The sequence below is a fragment of the Notechis scutatus genome, chromosome 2 (genome assembly GCF_049901735.1).
Source record: "Notechis scutatus isolate UNSWTSFEM ecotype Mainland chromosome 2, rNotScu1.2, whole genome shotgun sequence".
NCBI lineage: Eukaryota > Metazoa > Chordata > Lepidosauria > Squamata > Elapidae > Notechis > Notechis scutatus.
This window is the reverse complement of record NC_142010.1, coordinates 152,653,060-152,670,158: the sequence shown is the minus strand read 5'-3', so window position 1 is coordinate 152,670,158 and position 17,099 is coordinate 152,653,060. Positions and strand designations below refer to the sequence as shown.

Sequence of the window (17,099 nt, the reverse complement as noted above, 5' to 3'; positions counted from 1 at the left end):
CTCTCTTGTTGGCTGAAGCCAGGGCATGAAGATGCATTTCAGAGCTGCTGCTCCACACAAATGTCTTCAAAACCATCCAGCATTTGCAGAAGGCGTTTATAGTTTCTGCATAACTGGCACAAAGATGACTTCAGGTTGATGGAACTTGATTATAATTTGTTCCTTTTCTGATCATGACATTTTTTTTCATACGCCTTCCTCTTGAACATTGCTTGCTTCCCCTTGTTATCTACCAAGACTATTGATATACCATTTAGATCCCTTCTGACCCTTCTGGTTATTTTACTCCCTAGCCTAACCATCATTCCCAAATAGCACTGTCTGGGCTACTTCAGTTGGGTAGCCTACATGTTAGGTAGAATTTGCTAGGGTTGGAAGGGATGTTTATGGGGATGTTTGCACAGAGTAGATTGGTTGTACTCTGGAGCAGTATTTCTCAGTCTTGGCAATGTATTTGGTCTTCAGTTCCCCAAATTCCCTAGCCAACATGTCCATGCACCTTAACGTTTGTCAAGGTTGAAAAACACCACTCTGGACTATCTAAGAACTGGGGTAGAATAAAAATTCTGGAACCATTGCTCAATGCTGGCTCAGTAGGACTGTTCCATATAACTATTTTCCCGGCACAATGCTCCCTACGATTAGTACTATAATTCTTAAATTCTCAAGAGAAAGCTGGCGGGACATTTTTGGAGCTATCATTTCAAAAGCACTAGGATGGGAAAGGCTGTTTTGGTAAAGCTGTTTTATATCATCTCACTCTACTTTACCTTCTTTTTATTGGATCCCATTTGTTTCCAAAGATGCCTCATTCAGTGTTAGGAATGCACTCATCTTTTCTGCTCTCACCATTCCTTCCTTCCTTCCTTGGCTTCAGAAGCCTTTCTTACTTGCCAGTGAAATCCCTTGGCTGTCCTTCACTGAATTCTGACCCCTGCTGTGTCCCCTTTGTCTCCCTATGCAACTGGGAGAAGGTATAAAGCATCCAACCCAACAAATCCTAGGCATTGCTCAGGCAAGCCATTCACCCATGTGATCAGTTTATTTGAAATATTCTCCCAGCAGTAGACAGAAAAGTGACTCCCACACAGTTGGGAGAACACTCAAAGGGCACTACTTGTGCAATAACACTTGAGTCAGTACATTTGGATGAATAGTGCTGAAGTTTGACTCAGCATGCTGAATTATGGTTCATCATTTTTGGAATCTGCCTCAGCAAGGAATTGGGCACAACTCAAAGCTTTGGCATTTGCTTCATTGTTGTTGCATCTTCTATATAGCAAGACTTATTAGCCATGTTAACTATCTAAGAAATTAGAAAAACTGCTGCAACCTCATTCCCTATCTATATAAAACAAATAGCCAATGTTCCAAAAAAAAAAAAAAAAAAAAACCAAAACACCCCAAATGGTAGAAGAGAAAAGTGTTCCATTCTGCCTAAATTCCCTTTTTCATTCCATCTGAATAATAAGCAACCTATTTCTGTGTTAGCTTGTTAATTATGTTCAAAATTGTATTGATTTAGTACTGGCCCTTAAAAATCTACTTCAATACAATTAATCCTTATTCAAAGAACAATTGAGCTAAGGGGATAGTAGCACTGAATCCCTCAGAGCAAAGGGATTTTAAATAAATGGCATCTTAATTTATTACCTTATTTTGTTATTAACTTGTCTAACAGGGAGTTTAGGGGTTTTATATTGTGGATTTTTAATGTTGTAAGCCTCTTGGAGTTGTCGTGTGTGAGTCAGATGGCCATGTAAATTTTTAAAATTAATAAGATAATTTGTTCATAGTCGTGATGGTTTCTACAACACTTCCTTTTTTTTTTTTTTTACAAAAACTCATTTATATCAATCTGAAACTTCTGCTGACTGAAGCATTGCCAACGTCTCAGTCAAAAACTATGTTAGCCAATCACTGTCAAGCAATCTTCCTCACCCAATAAAATTCACAATAGTTATTTAAACCATCTCTTGCCATAATAAGTTGGCTTCCGGTTTTATCCTTTTCCTACTTGCATGTCTTCCTAACATTCCATGTTCTCAGGTCACTGTCAGAAGACGCATGTTGTACTGTAGTAACTTTACTCTAGTTAGTTATTTGTAAGTTAGCAGACATAACTCTGGTCAGAATCTGGATGTGAAATCATTTGTGATTCCCATCCTACGTACACTTTGCCCATCACAGTCAATTTAAATGCAGTGGTAAATTGGCCCACTGTCATAATGCATTAATAATCAGCCTAATGCATTCATTCAAGTGCTAAGTGATTGCATCCAAAATGATGCAATATCATCCATCATTAACATCAACCATGATGAGTGTTTAGTGCCACAATATTAATCCATTATTTCACTAATATAAAATATAGTCGCCTGTTAGTAAATATGGACTGAAGACTGACTTATCGTTGTTTGTCTTGGAGGGCTCTGATGTTGAAACTAAGATGTCCTGTATCTGGCAGAACAGACTCTTGTTTTTCTCTGCCTCTTTGATGGAGCAGGGAAATTATTTATAAGAGCATAATCTTAAGCAAAAGTAGAGTTGGAGATCATCAGCAGTGTTGACTCCAAACTTTCATTTACTTGTGAACAATATAGGAGGGAAGTTTTCTCCCATGACCATTCTGGACAAGAAAAACCACAAGTACTTTAAAACAATACCCTTCAAACTTAGTTTTGATATCAAAAGTTGGTAAGAAATCCATGAGAATTGGCAGGCTAGCACCTCCCCACCCAGCTCCTAGTTAAGGTCATCCCTAAGACAGCAAAGTTTTTAGCAGTTGTTAGTTGAAGATGGCCATCAGTTTAATCACTGATGGCCATCAGTGGGACCTTACACTATAGCCTATAAATTATCGATTAACAACTTGGCATAAGAGAAAACTAAGTGGAAATTAGCAATAAGCCTAACCCAGTGGTCCCCAAACTTGGCAACTTTAAGACTTATGGACTTCAACTCCCAGAATTTCTCAGCCAGCATAGTCTTAAAGTTGCCAAGTTTGGGAACCCCTGGCCTAACCAATTGGTTCTGGCTCAATAATCTAAGCAAATGTCTTTACTAATAGTCTTGTGTCTTTTTCCTATTATCTCCCACCTCCCTCCACATTTTTTTTTCTATACGCCATGCATATCTCAACAGGGAAAAAAAAGGAGATGAGTGAACAAGTCTCTTACCCACTCCTCTGTCTTCCAGATCTAGCTTTTGGATGAAGACAGGTATCAAAAATAATGGAGATGGTTGACAGCATCTCCACAATCTGTATGGAAACATATAAGGGTGCAGGGTTCTCCTCCTTCTCCTCCTCGTCTTCCTTTTCCTTCGTCCTTCTTTCTTCTTCTTTGGGAAAAAGTAGTTTTTCAGTATTTCGTGTTGGTTCAGCTTGAAGGATGATGCCTTTCTCGTCTCAGAAACATCTGATCAAGAAAAAAAGGGAGAGTTTTGATCTTTTTTTCTGAACATCAAAAAGACCAAGCTCATGACCACTGCAAGGAATGGAAACATGAAAATAACAATTAATGGTGAAGAGATAGGCTGTATGGAAAAATTCACTTTCCTAGAATTGCAGATTGTTCAAAGCAGTGGATGCAGCCCAGAAATAAAACACCGAATTGCACCGAGTCATGCAGCAATGATGTACTGTAAACGAGTCGATTATGAAAAGGCAAGGACATCAGCCTGGCAATGAAATGTAGATTGGTGTGCTCTAACGTATCCCCTGTAACTACCTATGGTTGTGAAAGTTGGACCTTAAAAAAAGCAAGATAGGAAGAAAATCAGTTCATTCGAACTCTGGTGCTGGAGAAGGCTCCTGCATATTTCTTGGATGGTAATGGTGACCAACAAGCAAATACTGGAGCACTTAACACCAGACATGTCACTGGAAGGCAAAATCATAAGACTTTGCCTCACTTATTTTGGCCGTGCCATGCGGGGGAATTCGTTGGGAAAAGCAATTATGTTAGGAAGAGCTAATGGTAAAAGGAAACCAGGCTGCCAAAGAATGACTCAAAGAAATGGTGCTAGATCAGAAGACATGGAAAGACCTGGCCCATAGACTCACCAAGAGTTGGACATGACTGAATGGATAATAATAGCAGCAGCAGCAGCTTGAAGGGAAAATACCGGGGCCACTGGAGAGAATATATCAGCACCTGCATCATTTGTTGGAAGTATTGATCAATGAATGATATCTCCTTTAACACTTGCAGAGGCCTATACTGCTGAGATAGAAAGGTACCTTGGCACAAAATCAGTGGTGCCCCACAATACAACATTACTTGGCCAGGCCTGCCCCTCAAAATGGCTGCCACTCCAGTTGTCAAATTAATGTTGCTTCTGTCTTCCCTGAGTCCCATTACTTTCGGCCCCTGTTGTGCCTTCCCTTTTTTCTTCTTCTTGTGCCATATCCATCATCAGACATTGGCGATCACGTTGGCAGTCACATTGGCGATCCTGTTTTTATCAACAGCCACACAAAAAGTTTTGTTGTGCTGTTGAGTTTTGTCCAAACCAGTCCCTTAGATTTTGAAGGCATGAGGTTCTTCTTCTCCTGGACTTAGTTTGCCTTCAATCTTTCCTTGGAGGATTAAATGAAATATGCTGTATTTTTCTGGGTGTTGCATCACTTGTCCAAAATATTCTAACTTTCACTTTTTTATGGTTTTGATTATTTCCCTTGGCTTTCCCAGGCAGCTTATCCATTGTCCATACATAATATCAACATCCTCTCTGTGCTGGATCCCTTCTTTCACTGATTCCTTCTTAAGGCCAAATCAAAGGTGACCAGCACTGAGAATATAGCGGATATGTGTGCAAGGCTATATCTCTGAGTATCAAAAGAATGCATAATCATCCACACAAGCCGGTTATGAGCATCCACAAGAACATAAGAAGAGATTTGTTGGTTCATATCAAATACCCATGTAATCTAGTCTTACAGTGTTCCAGGAAGATGATAAGCAGGAGCTGAAAGAAAAAGTCCTTGTTGCCTCCTGAAAACATAATTGCAAGCAAAAAGTTCCATCCCTGATGGAAATCTATGTGTGTTCCTGCATGTTCTTTAATTCTTGCATGTTCTTTAATGACAGTTCCTCTGTACAGAAAGAAACGTGTTCATCAGGCATCACATATTTCAATTAAGTCTACAACAGTGACATGCACGCCACCACAGATGGGCAGCTAATGACTTTTAGTATAAATGTGGTTGAAAAGAAGAAAGTGGGTAATTGATCTGGCAATACCAGGGGATGTCGAACAGAAGACAAAGGATTGGAGAAGATCCCTAAGTATCAAGACCTGAAAATCAAAATTGAAAGATTATGACATAAACCAGCCATGATGGCCCAGTGGTTATCAGCACACTGGACCCATTCCCAGAAATTTTGGACGGCACTTAAAAAATCGGCAGATTGACAACATTTCCACCTTTTAATAGCAAAAGGACACGCTGTTTAGATTTACGCATAGACTATGCTGATACATTATGACATTCTGGGTTCTTGGGAAGAACCTATTATATATGAAGGCCAATACCAGCTAAATAACTGGCAGCTGTGATTTTACATTGTTGTAAAATAATAATAATAATAATAATAATAATAATAATAATAATAATAATAATAATAATAATAATAATAATAATAATAAGAAGAAGAAGAAGAAGAAGAAGAAGAAGAAGAAGAAGAAGAAAGTCTCAATAGGTGGAGAAAAATGTCAAATCCAGTCTAAATACCTCCTAGCTCTGTGGACAATCATAATAATGCAATTTGGACTCAGCCCGGCTCCTGCTGTTCCTCTTACTAGTTATCTGCACTTGTCTACTCATTCAACAGGTTGTTTTTATAGTCTTCCCTAAATCTTAATCCTAACCATCACAAAGGGGATACAATAAATTAAAGAGGCTGCTTACATAACACTAAAAAAGAAAGTTTCACTTCTTCTGGATAAAGGGGAAATAAATGTATAATATATCTCGCATTCTAACTCCAAGAAATGTATCCATTCTTCTTTTTTAGCCTATCTTGTCAAAATAAACTCAGGCTGGTCTAGCTTTTGTAGTGTAGGCTCCATTCCAATAAACAACCATTTTCTAGAAAGTAAAACATCTGGTACCTTAGAGCAGGAAGCCAATTAAGTGTATTAAAGATGAGGAGACCGGGCCTTCTCTTGTTCTGGGCAAAAAGAGGTCAAACAAGAGGGGGGGGCAACAAGGCAGAGAGATGGAGACAATAAGATGTTTTGCCTGAAGCATCCACAAGAAGTGATGCTGTCACTACCAGCATCAACCAAAATTCATCACATGGTCAGTTGCGATTTATGAAGAAGACTTCTATCGTCTTTTTAAAAGTCGTGCTGGGATAACCTTGCTGGGTTTAGTTTTTACAAGAGGATGTTCTTTGGTAGAAAAGGTGTTTTCCTTTTCTTTTTTTAGTACATTCCACTTTAAGCACTAATAGATCTCTCTGTGTTCATTGCTATATTTACATTTTTCCCAGTTTTGCAGATCCTACACTATTTTGAGCATCTTATCCTTGAAATCGGTCGAGATTCCACCCTTTTAATTTTTTTACAGCGGTCTAAAACTCTCCCCATTCTTTTCAATACATGGAATCCAATATAGTGGTAGAGTAAAGCCACCAAATTAGGCTCAATTCTTCTAGTTACAGCTATATTTTGCTTGCGCCTGCATGAATGATCCTCAGCCATGTGTTCTCCAAATGTGGGACTACAAAACTATAACCCCTGCCATATCCAACCAGCCAATGAATGTTGGTTTACAATAATGCAGGGGTGTCAAACTTGATTTCATTGAGGGCTGTGTTTGACCTCAGGGCGATGTGGCTGAAGGGGGGTGCTGGCCAGGTCAATGTCACTCAAGGCTCCATTTTGGGCTGTGACCGCCTCATGCAGCCCTCTGCCAGTGAAAACAGAGCTCAGAGAGGCCGTTGCAGCCAATCACAGAGTCTGGGAGGGCCATGTGTGGCCCTACCAGGTCTGTTTTTGCTGTCAGAGGCATTGCGGGTCAGTCCTTCACTGTTTCCAGGGTAGCCCCTCCTCCCCGGGCCAGATCTAAGCGCCTTGTGTCAGCTTTGGAAGCCATCCTCTGATTCGATGCTTCCACGCTGCCACGAGCTTGAGAAAGTGGGAGGGGGTGGATTCAATTGAGCAGCTAAGTAGACAAAATAAAATTCTTTTGTTAGTTCAAGGTCACTGAGTATGGCGCAGGATGAAATAAGGATCTTATTTTTGGACAGATCGTGATTGGGCCATGTGACGTGATGACGGCCAAGGGGGATGGATTTGTAGTTTGGGAAATTGTGGGAAGCCCGGAAACTTTCAGATTCGGGATTCCACAGATGTGCCAGTTGCTATTCTAATACTGATTGGAATGGAGAGTTGCTGGAACGCCGACACCTTGAGCTTGACACCCCGGCAATAATGGAAGCTGCAGACCAATATAACTGGCGGGGATCAGATTGGAAAAGACTAACTACAGCCTACAGAGCATAGTGGGAGGAGCTTTATCATGATCCATGCTCTCCATAGTGTGTGTGTGTGTGTGTGTGTGTGTGTGTGTGTGTGTGTGTGTGTGTGCATGCGCGCACGCGCATGTTGCACTGGTGCTGTGTTGTATGTTCTCAAGCGTTCTGTGTTTGTCGTTCCCTTTTTCTGTTGTAGGGAAGCAGCAGGATGGGGCAGTGGAGAATAATCAAAACAAAGGTAAATGTTTCCCCACCCTATCTCTTGAGTGCCTACATTTAGTTGGAATGCCAGCTATATCAGAAAGACATAACATTCTCCAGATCTTGATAGTCTAGTTCAATAGTTTTTAGTTATGCCATAAGATCCAATGCATTCTTTTTAACAACTTTTTTCCCCAAACAGTAAACAAGTCCAGACCTGATGATCTGAGGTCAAGATATTTAAAGTTTGTCTATTTATGTTGCTTATATTTCCTATTCTTTTAATTTACAAATGTTTTATGGACTATTAAACGACTATATATTCCACAGCAAATCCCATTTCTCCAAGGTCATAGCGCTGAAGATATTAGCTAGATGGTTTATAAAAGTTGGCACATGAAAAATGAAACTCAGATAAATTTCTACAACCCAGTAGTTAATTAAGCGCTATCAAGTTCACTTCATCTCCTAGTGACTGTAGGAATAAATATGTGTTATTTTGACCTGTCTTTTACCTCTTCCAGGAACACGTCAATCATTCAGTCCTAGGACCAAGCTGTATTTATTTTAGGCTCTTAATATATAGTTAGCCTCGGGTGTTTGAATTACATCTTTAGAGGTGCTGTTGAACCCTAGAATTCTCGGCTATAGAACTGATATTTGAATGACTGTGAATTTAGTCTTCAGATTTAAATAAAAGCACTTCTGGTTAAGCAAAGAACAGAAATAAAAAAAAAGAAAAGAAACCTGGTGGATGTTGAGGTTTTTAAGTGGAAATTGATGAATAATGCACTTAGATTAGATTGATAGATAAGACCTTAGTGCATTCCATTCTTTACAACCACTGGCCATGGCCACCATAGCTGATAAAGGCTTGATTTCAACATCTGGATGCCCACATTCCCACCTTGACCTAACATACAGAGTTTAAAATGAGACTATGACCTCACCTAATCCTGGATTTTCTACTGGTTTACAATCTTAGTACTAGAGGCATGCAAATACATTTTACTCCGATTCTATTTTCTCTTCATTTCTAACCCTAAAAGAAACATGGTTCCATCTGCCAGACAGTGTCAGAATTGCTTTGATTAGTCAACATTCTCTGCAATATTACCAGAAAAGGAAAATAAGATATATGGTACTAAGATGCTATACTAGAAGTCTGTATTGCTAGACTTTGAATTGAATGTTGAACTTTTTGAACATTGAATCTTTTTGGCAGTAGGCCTGTCAAATGAGCTTCTCTCCAAAGAAGAATAAAATGCAATATGACTGTTCAGAAAAATAAGCATCTTGTGCAAAAGACAGTGTTAGCAAAACTCCTGTTAAGGCATTGAAAAGTAATGGCTAGTCAGCCTTAAAAGAGTTGAGTGTCTTCTTCAATGGATATATTGTATTTCTCTAGGTTCAATAGGCATTGAATGAATCAGAGAACAGTATGTCCCACCTGAGATGCAGAATTTCTGGACCTATCATGAAAATAAGTTTTGTTTATCCATGGCAACTGAATAACTTTTCTATAAGGGGTCCTAATGTTTGTTGAAAATCTCTTTCTCTTTCTGGAACTTATATTTCTAGAGCTCACTGGGAAAATCATTGCCGTTGAAACAGACTAAGTTGGTTATGAAGTTGTGTTTCATACAGTACTTTGGAAGAACTTCCATGAAAATAATACATGGGAATGATGTCTGAAAGGTGCTTTTTCAAGAGGCAACTGGACTTTCTTTGTTTTTACTGGAAGACATTTCATTTCTCATTCAAGAAGTTTCTTCAGTTCTGACTGAAGTCAGAATTGAAGAAGCTTCTTAGATGAGAAAGCAAAACGTATTCAAGGAAAAACAAAGAAAGTCCAGTTGCCTCTTGAAAAAGCACCTTTGGGACAACCATGATATGGATGACTAAGAATCATAAGAATGATGGTACTTTTGTTTAGATAACTGGTGTGCATGGATGTAAGTGAGAAAGCTTAGAGGAAGAGCAATTATTTAATTACTGACGGTTAAATAAGCCATAGTGACTTAGTCTGCAGGTTATGATAAGTGACAACCAAACAAAGTCATAACTCATTTGTAGTGTATAAATCCAGCAATCAAAATATATTTTACAGCAACTCCATTTCCCTTAAACAAGTTGTTACGTTCAGAACAGAAATACAGAATAGAAAAACACAGGACTATTATCATGATCTATGATGTTGCCTGGGAACACACTTTATAAAATTCCAGGAATGAATCATGCAACTTGCGATAAAAAATGATTTTGAAAAACCACAACAGCCTTAGCTAACACTGGGCAAATTCTGCTTTACCCAATATATCCATTTTGATTATGGCAAAAGTTGCAAAATTGCAAAAAGAATGGCAACTTATTACGGCCTTGCTTTTATGCCTTAAATCAGGGGTGTCCAACCTTGGCAACTTTAAGCCTGGAGGACTTCAACTCCAAGAATTCCCCAGCCAGCAAAGTTGAAGTCCTCCAGACTTAAAGCTGCCAAGGTTGGACACCCCTGCCTTAAATAGAAGACTGAGTACAAACCTTTTGCCAAGACCTAGGATTAAAAAAAAAAGTACTTTGTTCACTGAGCTACAATTTCATTTTAAACCATAAACCATGGTTTATAAACTGCTATATCTGGCTTCACATATCTTGCTAACCCAAGACTGAACATCATAGTGGATTAATACCAAACAGGATTTCAGTTACAGGCAATAAATAACCCTTTTTATGGCGATCAATACACTAGAAAATATCTGCCTTATTTTTTGTAGCATACCAGGATGTTGTTTATAAACAACTGGATCAAGAAAAGTAAAATGCACGCACACGCATACACGCCCAAACAGACGGGCAAGCATAATAGCAGAATTATAATAAAGAGTCAGCAATTCTGGGTGAAACCATATTTGCTCCTTTCTCTCTGCAGCCAAAAAACAGGATGGGGCAGTTGCCATGGAGATGCAACCCCTGAAAAGTGCCGAAGGTGGTGAGATGGAAGAGCGGGAAAAGAAGAAATCCAGTGTGCCGAAAAAAGAGAAATCTGTCTTGCAGGGGAAGCTCACAAAACTGGCTGTTCAAATAGGGAAAGCAGGTATGGGAGCAGTGTGGGGGGACAGCTGCATTGTAGCAACAGTGGGCACTTCCCTTTGGGAAGGGAAGCGAGCTTGGATGTACCGTTGCTGATAAATGAATGAACAATATCCTTGGCTGAGAGAAGGCCAGTTGTGCAGTATGTATGAATCAGGCAAGCCTTTGTCTTTTAATTGATTCCATATTAATTATTTATCCACTGTTACTCTTTGTCAATGTTCTAATCCAGTTTTAACCATTTTAGAGGGATAATGAACTAACCCTGACACTGAAACCACACTCAAGGTCATGGGAAACGTAATTCATCCTTCTCTCTGCCTTCTGAGATAAGCATATAGTACACGAAGACACAGGCACATCAGTGGTGGTATTCAACTAAAGTTGCCACCAGTTCGGTGGGCGTGGCTTGGTGGCTGCGCTTTGCGCACGTGCACACTTTGCATGCACGCACGCGCCAAACACGCACTTTGTGCAGGCGCAGAGGCGTTCTAACTTGCCTCCTGCAAGCCTGCACGATGCTGGTCGCTGCAGCAGCTGCCGCGCGGCGCTATTCTGTGCCGCGCAAAGCAGCTGCGCTTTGAATTCTGGCCATAAAAGTGAGTATGGGAGCTCAAGCGGGCAGGTGGGCCAACCACAGAGCAGCGAAGAGAACCGGTTCGGTCTCCACTGTTCATCGCTGCTACCGGCTCTCCAGAACCGGGCAGAACCGGTCGAATACCACCACCGAGGCACGCCTTTAGTTCTTATGAAAGGCAGAACTGTGCCTTTTATAAAGCAGAACTGTGAAGTTAGTTAAGGCAGCTCAGCTAAGAATCTGTAATATCAAACAAATTGGGGTGCCATGTAAAGGCGATGCACTTATCTGAATGCCGATTCTTTGTATTTACTGTGTATCTGTTTTATTACTGCATTTATTTTTGTTTTTATTATTTTATCCTAATTTGTTTTGCTTTATTTGATAGACTGTAAGACTAATCAACTAATCAAGCACTTACTAAAGCACTTACTCTTTGCACTCAGGAGGATATAGGGTATAAAAACACATAGTATCTGGTAGATCATTGGCTGCCAATTAAATTGGAACTTTTGATCTGCAAAGGCCTTGCGCCCAGTTTCCCATCACTTATGGTATTAAAAACCATATATTCTTAAATAGGTCTGTTCCCTGTAGTATGGAGGGGGAGGAAATCCCCTTAAAAGCTGGTCCTTGGGTGGAATCAACCTTGCTGAGGTGCTGGGCTGATGCAGCTGAGAAGCTGGATTTCCCATCTCTGTGAGATGGAAAAAGAGACATTATTATAACGTTACTATGAATCTCCAATACTCCCTCAGGTTCAACATTACAAATAGAGTAAAAAGGGGCGGGGGTGAGATTGCCTTTCTTTTCTGATTGGTTTCCTTGACTAGCCTCCCTCAATTGATTGTCGTACAGATGTTCTGAACACCATTAATAGCTCTCACTCCCCTTCTAGAGATATATGTTGCTGAAGAGAAATATAATCCTTTAAGGCATCGGCCTGGAGAAGGCTGCGTAGATGGCAACAGGTCCCATCAGTTCTCATTTTAAGAATGGAAATTTGTGGAATTGACTGGGCCTTGTGCCAAAAAGCCCTTTGGGGACTTTTCTTCTCACATTCTGGCTTTTAATACAAAATGTTCTCAAGACGCAACTTTATTTGCAGGGTGTGTGATTTCACAGATTCAGGTCTTGCTGTCACATCTGACTGTCTCTCTTCTTCTTCTTCTTCTTCTTCTTCTTTTAATTTTCTCCAATCCTGCTAGGGCTGGTGATGTCAGCTATCACAGTCATCATCCTCGTCCTGTATTTCATCATTCAAACCTTTGTTATTGATGGGAAGACGTGGATGGCTGAGTGCACTCCTGTTTACGTGCAATACTTTGTCAAGTTCTTTATTATTGGGGTCACCGTCCTGGTAGTGGCTGTGCCTGAAGGTTTGCCACTGGCTGTCACTATCTCTTTAGCCTACTCTGTCAAGGTGAGCATTATGTCCTTAGTGCCTTCACTGATTTTCTCTAAAATACATGGCTGGACTCTTGTGTCCTCTACTCCCATAAATTCTCTCTGGTGGCCATCTCCCTTTGAAACTCTGGTGCAAGTTAGCCTAACAGGAATGACTGAGAAGATTGTGGACTAGTTCACAAGGCAGATCATCATCAATCACATTGAAAATTATGCAGCCATTGTTAGGAATCAGTGTGCATTTGTCAAGACCTATTTTCACCGGACTATCAGTTAATTCATTTTTTAAATCAGTAACTTCCTTAATATATGATAGGAATACCAACATTTGAAGAAGTATCCATGGTACACTGATCAGCAAACTACTTTAAGCATGAGTGAAATGGGACAATTAGGTAGATTGTCATTCATGGTTAGCTCTTTAATGGATTCTCATCCAACTGGAGTAAAGTATCATTCCTGGAACATATGATCTTTAATTTTTGGATTAATAAGTGGGATGGAAAGGCTAAAGGAATGCTTTTCAAATGTGCAGAGGAAACAACAGTGTGTGGGATGCCCATTATTTAGAAGACAGAAATAATATTCAAATAAAACAAAAGTATCATGATAGGTTATAGAAATGATAGTAACAGCATGCAGTATAACAGAGCAAGTGCAAAATTCTTTAGGTAGGAAACAACAATCAGTCATCCAGATATAGAATGGTCTGTGAAAAAGATCTTAGAGGAATTTTATTTTATTTTATTTATTTGGCATATGGCATCTACTGAGGTCAAGCATCTTAGAAGAGTTGATTACCAACTGAATATAAGTTCACAGCGTGCTGTGGTTGCATAAGAATACAAATGTATATTTTGGCACTTGGAGAAGATCAGGATTTTCAAGGGGTGTTCTGGATATACTAGGCAGCTGGAATTTTGTCCTTTAAATTCTCCAATTCCCCCCCCCCCCCCAAAAAAAAAACCAAGGTCTCAAAATCTGCCCTCATCTATTCTTGAAACACTGTAGGAATGCAAGTGGGTGGAATGGTGGGCCCTAATTTGCTCACTCTTCTCCCGTGGAGAAAAATATGTATACTTTTAATCTCTTTTCCTGACTATAGAAAATGATGAAAGACAACAACCTGGTCCGGCATTTGGATGCCTGTGAGACCATGGGCAATGCCACAGCCATCTGCTCGGACAAGACAGGGACCCTCACCACCAATCGCATGACAGTCGTGCAGTCCTACATGGGTGACACTCACTACAAGGAGACACCTGAGCCCAGTAGCCTGACATCCAAGACACTGGATCTGCTGGTGCATGCCATTGCTATCAACAGTGCCTATACCACCAAGATACTAGTGAGTAGCAGCCCCTTTTGGAAACACTCCTTCCTAAGGCTACATTGGTCCATAAATTCAGTACTATTGTGCAAGTAGGGAATCTACGGCCCTTAGGAAACTATAATTCCCATCACCATTACCTATGTTGGCTGCAGTCTTGAGAAATGTAGCTCCCTGTGAAATAAATAAGTATGATTATCTCCACGATAAGCTGGTTAAAGATGTTCAAAAATTAAGAGTGACATGGGGAAAGGCTAAGACCAACATCTAACGCTGGCGTAAGACTATCTCTGTACTTTGACTTGAAATGACATTTAAGTTGGGAACAATTAGCAGTAAATAAAAAAATGGCAGACATGAAGAAGAACTAAAATCCCCAACAGCTGGAATGCTAAGAAGTTGTGCTCTAAGTTTCTGGAGAAATGTCCAGGTGGAGAAAAATTATCTCTAGTTAATATTTTGAATGGCAAGCAGGAAAACAGGTGGAATCTCAGAGAATTCACAGAAGAGGGCAGGTTTCTTGAATATCTCTACAACCATCCAAGAACATGGAGAACATCAGACTGGCCATTTAGGGGGGGAAAGGCTGAATTCATGCCAAAAAGATCTGAAGATTTTCTGTCTTTAGTTCTGGGTGGTGTGGTCCTCCCCCAGGTAGAGCTAAAATATAGGTTGGGGGTCCTCCTAGATTCTCAGCTCCTGCTTGTAGAGCAGGTGGCGCAGCCTTTGCACAAATCTATCTCATGTGCCAATGGCCTCCCATTTCTCCATTGGGAGGTCCTATTTGCAGTCAGCCATGCCTTGGACACCTCTTCTCTAGTCCAAGTGGGGACTGTGTGGGGCTGCCCTTGAAGACTCCTCACCACTGAACCAAATACAGCCATGCAAGTAGTTATGGGTGCACTTTGCTATGCCCATGTAACATAACATTGATTTTCAGGTCTGATTGTTACTTATAAAGCCCTTCATGGCACAGAGCCTGATCGTTAGCTGAACTGCATGCTTTGGATTACCATCCAGTAAGATTTAACAGAGTTGGCATCCCGTCACTCAGGAACAGCATCTGGTGGGATGAGTAGACGTGCCTACTCTGTCACCGCACCTATCCTATGGAATAAATAACATTTCTGGTTCAGAAATTAGAAGAAGAGAGGCTGAACGCAGTGGTGGTCTGCAACCGGTTTAACAACTGGTTCTGTGAGCGGCAAACGCCTAACACGCTTGTACGCATCGTTCAAAAAACAGCAATTTGAAGCTCAGCTGCTTACCTTTTAGGGCAGCCTTGGTAAGTAGAACAGCTGAGGCACGGAAATTAGCTGTGCCGCATGAGTCAGCTGAGCTAGAAAGAAGGAAATATAGGACAGGATAGGGCGGGGGCAGCTGGGCGGGAGCAGCTGAGGGTCGGAATTTCTGGTTTACTAGAACTGGTCCAAACCAAGCAGCAGCCCACCACTGGCTAAACCACAACATCAAATATCATTTTGTCCTAGATAAGTAAGCTTAGCTATTGTTTTCATTTCCTTTGCAGGCTCTAATGAGCTCCAGTTGACGATCAGACCAGTTGTGAGAGCTACTGGGTCAGGCTGCCATTCAGCAGCGTCCACAGAAAGGTTATTGCTATTTAAGGAGGAGAACCTATGACCTCTAACTGTGGAGTGATACTATTTGGGATGCAGCTGAATGGAAGCCTTTCCCAGTCTTGGAGCACACATAGAAAAGAATTCATTTTTGAAGGCATAAGAATGAGCGGTGCTAATATTATTTCTAGCCCTGGGACTTACCGCTTGCAGATTGTTGCCCAATTTCCTTCTGATCCATCCAAACTCCAGTGGAGGAAGTCAGCACACCTTGGAGAAAAGTGACTAGAGTGGGGTGATAAATCTCTGATCCTCCAGATATTGCTGAACTCTAACTTTCATCATCCCTTATGACTCATGGTATTGGCAGAAGCTGCCGAAATTGGAAACTAGCAACATCTGAGGACTAATCTCTAGGGTCTAGAGGGAGGGTTCCCGATACTATTTTTTAAAAAATCCCTTCAGAAAGGATAACTCTCAAGAATCACATTCCAAATGCGTACCTTGATAGGCTATCAAATTGCCATTTTTACTGTTTGTTCTTTATTTAAAAATCTTGATGCTGTTGCCAAAAACGCCATTTGAAGCTTGACACCTGGGTGAGAACACTGAAAACTTTTAGAGAGATCTAGACTTCCCAAAACAATTATTAAATTATTTTTTCTATAGCATAGATATGCCTTAGATTCAATCAAAGCCTATTTTACAAACCTGAATTCTGGCAACCAAGAATTGGATTCAACCGATCCAATCCCTACTCCCTCATTCACACGCTGTTTGGCAGAGACCAGTGATGAAGTTAGAAGAACTGAACTGGGTGTCTCTCCTTTCTGATCCTCCCGTTTCCTTCAGCCTCCAGAAAAAGAAGGGGGTCTCCCACGCCAGGTAGGCAATAAGACCGAATGTTCACTGCTGGGCTTTGTGGTTGACCTGCGACGTGACTACCAGGCTGTCCGTGAGCACATGCCAGAGGAGAAGCTCTACAAGGTTTACACCTTCAATTCTGTCCGAAAATCTATGAGCACCGTCATTTGCATGCCTGATGGCGGCTATCGCCTCTTCAGCAAAGGCGCTTCCGAAATTGTCCTGAAAAAGTGAGTCTGCTCTGCATTGTAAATGGTATGAAAGGGTCCTTCATACAGACAAAGGCTACCATCTTAAAGTGGGCAAGACTGTCTCATTTTGTCGAACTTGCCCCAGTGTGGTCATTTATAAGTGCACCTTCGTTCCCTATGTTAACCTTGAAACATCCCCATACATTTTATTCCAGGAATTCTTCCAACCTTGAAAAGTGAGCATTTCATGGCATGGAACTAAACTATCTGAGGGAACCACCGCCTCTCCCCAGTGAAATCTGCCTGCCCCATTGGATTTGCCAGAGGGGTGGGATGTTACTGATTCAGCCCGTTTCTCTAGAACCGGTAGCTCTGAAG

The 17,099-nt window shown here is 40.8% G+C and overlaps 1 protein-coding gene across 10 annotated transcripts in view; it reads left to right on the top strand.

Moving 5' to 3' along the window:
- ATP2B3 (ATPase plasma membrane Ca2+ transporting 3) overlaps positions 1-17,099 on the top strand; it is a 129,830-nt gene that overhangs the window by 74,238 nt on the left and 38,493 nt on the right. For 7 of the 10 annotated variants that reach the window (XR_015747855.1, XM_087956847.1, XM_087956849.1 and 4 more), the window contains 5 exons: positions 7,684-7,725; positions 10,615-10,779; positions 12,561-12,775; positions 13,865-14,107; positions 16,519-16,760. Coding sequence is in view for 9 of the 10 variants with exons in the window: in XM_087956847.1 (XP_087812973.1) it covers positions 7,684-7,725; positions 10,615-10,779; positions 12,561-12,775; positions 13,865-14,107; positions 16,519-16,760 (907 nt within the window). In the remaining variant the exon portion in view is untranslated. The remainder of the gene's footprint in view (positions 1-7,683; positions 7,726-10,614; positions 10,780-12,560; positions 12,776-13,864; positions 14,108-16,518; positions 16,761-17,099) is intronic. The other 3 variants (XM_087956851.1, XM_087956848.1, XM_087956852.1) reach the window with 1 other exon arrangement.